At 29.1% G+C, this 4,141-nt stretch overlaps 1 protein-coding gene across 2 annotated transcripts in view; it reads right to left on the bottom strand.

Annotated features, from left to right (window-relative positions):
* Positions 1 to 266: 266 nt before the first annotated feature.
* The window catches only part of LOC116851896 (thyrotropin-releasing hormone-degrading ectoenzyme-like), a 9,043-nt gene continuing 5,168 nt past the window's right edge, over positions 267 to 4,141 (bottom strand). For both annotated transcript variants that reach the window (XM_032831789.1, XM_032831790.1), the window contains exons 8-13: positions 2,657 to 2,985; positions 1,646 to 1,920; positions 1,359 to 1,552; positions 841 to 1,155; positions 670 to 748; positions 267 to 439 (exon numbers count right to left, since the gene is read on the bottom strand). In XM_032831789.1, the coding sequence (XP_032687680.1) occupies positions 284 to 439; positions 670 to 748; positions 841 to 1,155; positions 1,359 to 1,552; positions 1,646 to 1,920; positions 2,657 to 2,985 (1,348 nt within the window). In that variant the 3' untranslated portion in view covers positions 267 to 283. The remainder of the gene's footprint in view (positions 440 to 669; positions 749 to 840; positions 1,156 to 1,358; positions 1,553 to 1,645; positions 1,921 to 2,656; positions 2,986 to 4,141) is intronic.

Below are 4,141 nucleotides of genomic sequence, written 5' to 3'. Positions count from 1 at the left end.
ATTACATTGAATAATTAAATATTTATCTGTGTGAATCTTTCTTCTTCTACGTTTTATCATTTTTTACCAAAAATACGATTTAATTACACAGATTTGTCTTATATAGTTCTATCAAATTTTTTAAGCTGGATATGCTATAAGTTTGATTTAAATATGCTTTATATAAATATTTGCTATTATAAAATAACAATTGATAACATGTAGAATAAATTGTAAAAACTGTTCGTCCATTCAAACTATGTTGCGTTATTTGCCGATTCGTCAGATTGCAATATCAATTTATCTAACGATATTTAACAAACGAAATTACTCTATTGTTTTCAAACATTTGAAACTTTTCTAGCATATTTCTTATTTGTGTCCTTCGATATGTAATCAAGGTGTTAAACGTGTCCCGTTCATTCTGGTTATCTAAAAACGCACTCAACTGTTTGATTACCTAGAACAGATAATATTGGAAAATAGATTTGGATATAGATAATTTAAATAGATTGGTTGATAGCAATGGTAAGCAATACTCAACATAATAATTAGTCGCGAAGTAATCTCTATTTATATGTAATAAATGATTAAAGTAGCTTTATTTACAAAACCAAGATACGGAAATAATAAAATTATTTTGTTGCTAAATAAATGTTTCTAACGAAATCAAAAGATTCCAGAATTTACCTTGTCGAGTTGTTCATGAGTATTCGTACTCATTATAATATGTGCCATTAGAACGTTATCTTTAAAATCTTCTGGAAATCTATGAAATTGCAAAGCATCACATTTAGTTTCAACAGATTCAACTACATCTAATGGTAATAAAGAGCTCACATTTCTCATGAAAACGAATACCTGATCACAGCTTTTTTATAATTTTGTAACACATATTTCAACACAGCATTCTTTTTCACATGTTTCTTTATCATAAAAAGATATTCTTTTGCCATGTTTTGCCATGTTTCTTTTACCATTCCTAGTCGTGCTGCATCACTATTTAATATCGAGTCTAAATAATTTAGAATTATTGCTTTACGTTCTGCACAAGACAAGAGTTTGTAAATTTGCGTATTTTTGGCTTTAATTCCATTGTTCTTAGTCGTATTCCAATAATTCATGGTAACATCCATCATCCCTATGCAGTATAGCCAATCTGTCGTCCGCGGTACCCTACACCGTACATTAAAATGAGCACTTATAAGAAAAAATTAATTTTTTAGCTTATTTATTGACCACGTAATTCATCAATCATAAAGTAAAATACGTTAAAAACTGCTACAAATGTATTAAATGCATATCAAAAAGAACATATTAACTAACTACATATTACAAATGTTTTAAAATTATAAATAGTAATCTTGGACAATATTTACGTGATTGATTTCGATTTGGGTTTAATTAAATATTTCAATTTGTCCCTCATGGTGCTCTTGCAATCTGCGTAACCCAGTTTGCAGGACCATCTTATTGCTAATAATCTTAACGCTTTTGTCATTTCATCTTCGCCCACCTGTTCATCGTATCCTATGTTACTAATAAGTGAATTTACGTAAAATAAAAAGTTTGTCTGAAAGTCGTTACGTAACATTAATTTTGCATTCTATAATATATATGAGATAGTAGATATTTAAATTATATTCATCAGTTTGTTTTTAATCACCTTTGTGACATTGCTTAATGGAGACGTCAAATAAGTTGACATATATGAGAAAACATTAAACATAGGATACCATGGTATGTAATCAGTCTCAGTTTCTAGAAATTTTATGATATGGAAGAAGACTTCAGGTCCTATATTCCCAGCTGTTGTAAAGTAAAATGCATCGTTGACAATCTGCGCTCGATTGAGAACAGGTATGCGTGGTTGAATATTCGTCGCTAGATAAGTGGAAAGTACTACCCAATTTCTGCGGTCGTAATTCACTCGATAGTAACCTGGCGTCAAAGAAATTAAAGCATGTAACACACTTCTGAAGTTACTTATCGATAAATTATCTTGAACAATCAGTACACTTCTCAACAAACTACAAAATTAACGTTCTGTAAATTCTTAATAGGAATTATTGAACCATTTATGAGATATTTAGTGCTGCAAACAATTCTACAATGTTTTCATACATATATACAGGGTGAGTTATAAAAAACAGAACACTTTAATGTCTTTGTTAGCTTCGAAGTTAGAAGAAAATATTTAAGAAGGCTTGTATTGTTTGAAGAAGCATATTACGTAGTAAACAACTTTATGTTAATTTTCAAGGTCATTTTAAAATTAACTTTTTTTTAAATAAAAAATAAAGTAGTTTCTTTACACACACACACACACACATATATAGTTTGATTCCATTTTCATCAGCATGTAAAGATACTGATACAATACAAACAAGGAATGATAACTTTCTGTAATACATCATATTTTATGTTGACATTTTTCGGCATAACATGATATATAATATCTCTCGAAAATTAAGTATATAAACCGCGTAAGTCACTTACATAAACCCCGGATATTGTCAATAGCTTACAGTATTTTATATTGCAAAATGTTATTTAAGTTAAGGAGTTAAAAAGTTTCAATTACTTAAAAAAATATGCAAACATATAAAATTACAAATATTATCCTTTTATAAAATAAACCACAAAAGATTATAAATGTTTATCAATCTATATTTACCAACTTGTTCCATATTGACTAAGAGAAAAGAATTTGACTCAATGTCAAGAAGTAATTTTCTCTCACTTTCATCATACCAAGTAACATTTGAAGTTTCGTAGGATGTTATAGTCGTCCCTGTAATATAAGTAAAAGGTATCTGAAATTTGCAGACTTTGTAAGAACAATTTACACTGAGCTCCACTGTTTTCTTATCATAGTCACGATAAAAGTGCATTTCTGGATGATGTTTATTCGTTAACCATGAGTCCATTATTTCTTTTATATGTATATATTCCTTATTGTCTTTTTGAATATATATTCTCCAGAAGGCTGTCCAGAAGTCACTACTGCAGAAACATTAATAGCGTAAATTTTACTTTTTTAATTTTAACGTTGTTGGCACTTGTTTTTCTTAAAAGATAGTTTAATAGAAAAAGTATGATAATATTTTATCACTTAATATATTGCACATACGCTTATAAATATATAAATTATAGCTTTATAAGTAATACAAGATTGATAATATAATCATAAATGATTATGTATATATGCAAACAATTCAGATAATTATTGAACAAAGAATTGTTCTTCCTCTTTTTAGATATACCGAATTATTTTAACTTAATAAATATTATGAGTGCTACTATGTTAAGTGCTTGGATAGTTGCAAGGTAATGCAGAAAATGCTGATCAGCGCGATCGCGCTGCTGTTTCTTTCTCATTTGTTTTCCATAAAGTATTTGTGTATATATGTGCGTGTGTGTACAGATTATGAATAGTAAAATTTAAGCTTAATACAATAATGCTTGAAATTATTAGCATCTTTGAGGCAATTTTCGTGGTCTACGTTTACTTTTTTCGCCTTGCTCAGTTCTGTTGCTCAGCTATCGAGCTTCACGACTGACTTGCGGTGCTATTGAAATTAGTGTTATATCGTTGTAATTATAATAATATAAATGCATTAGTAATGCGTAGATAGAAACAGTATTATATGGAAATAAATATGCATAATAGAAATTTTTCATAAATTAAGAATAGTCTTGAAGATCTTATATACTTGACAGCCTTCAGGCTGAAAACAGTAACCGGCAATTGCATACTCGACAGGTGAGCGGGAGAGATAAGAGGAAGAAAAGTCGGTATAGCCTAAAAAACTCGCTTAGAAAATGCAAGTAATTCCGAACACATAGTGAAACATATTGAATTTATAACATTACCGATAGATTGGTACTTTTGAAATGGAATGATTATTAAACTTTTAACAAAAATAAAAGTGTGCGTGTGAAATTTGCATAAAATAAAATATTTGTGATTATTTAATTATACAGGGTGTTCGGAAAGTACCGGAACGCCCGAATATCAGGAAAAATATAAGTTTTACAAAAAAATGTTTCAGACAAAAGTTGTGGCGTTTAAAAAGATGTATTTACTGATCACATCAGTTTGACCTTGGGTTGCGTAGCGAAGGTCAGGTCAAGGTCACATTAATTTTTTTAAATGGAA

Source organism: Odontomachus brunneus, unplaced genomic scaffold (genome assembly GCF_010583005.1).
Source record: "Odontomachus brunneus isolate Ranch 3 - 2012 unplaced genomic scaffold, Obru_v1 Obru_scaffold_196, whole genome shotgun sequence".
Taxonomy (NCBI): domain Eukaryota; kingdom Metazoa; phylum Arthropoda; class Insecta; order Hymenoptera; family Formicidae; genus Odontomachus; species Odontomachus brunneus.
This window is presented reverse-complemented; position numbering and strand designations above follow the sequence as displayed.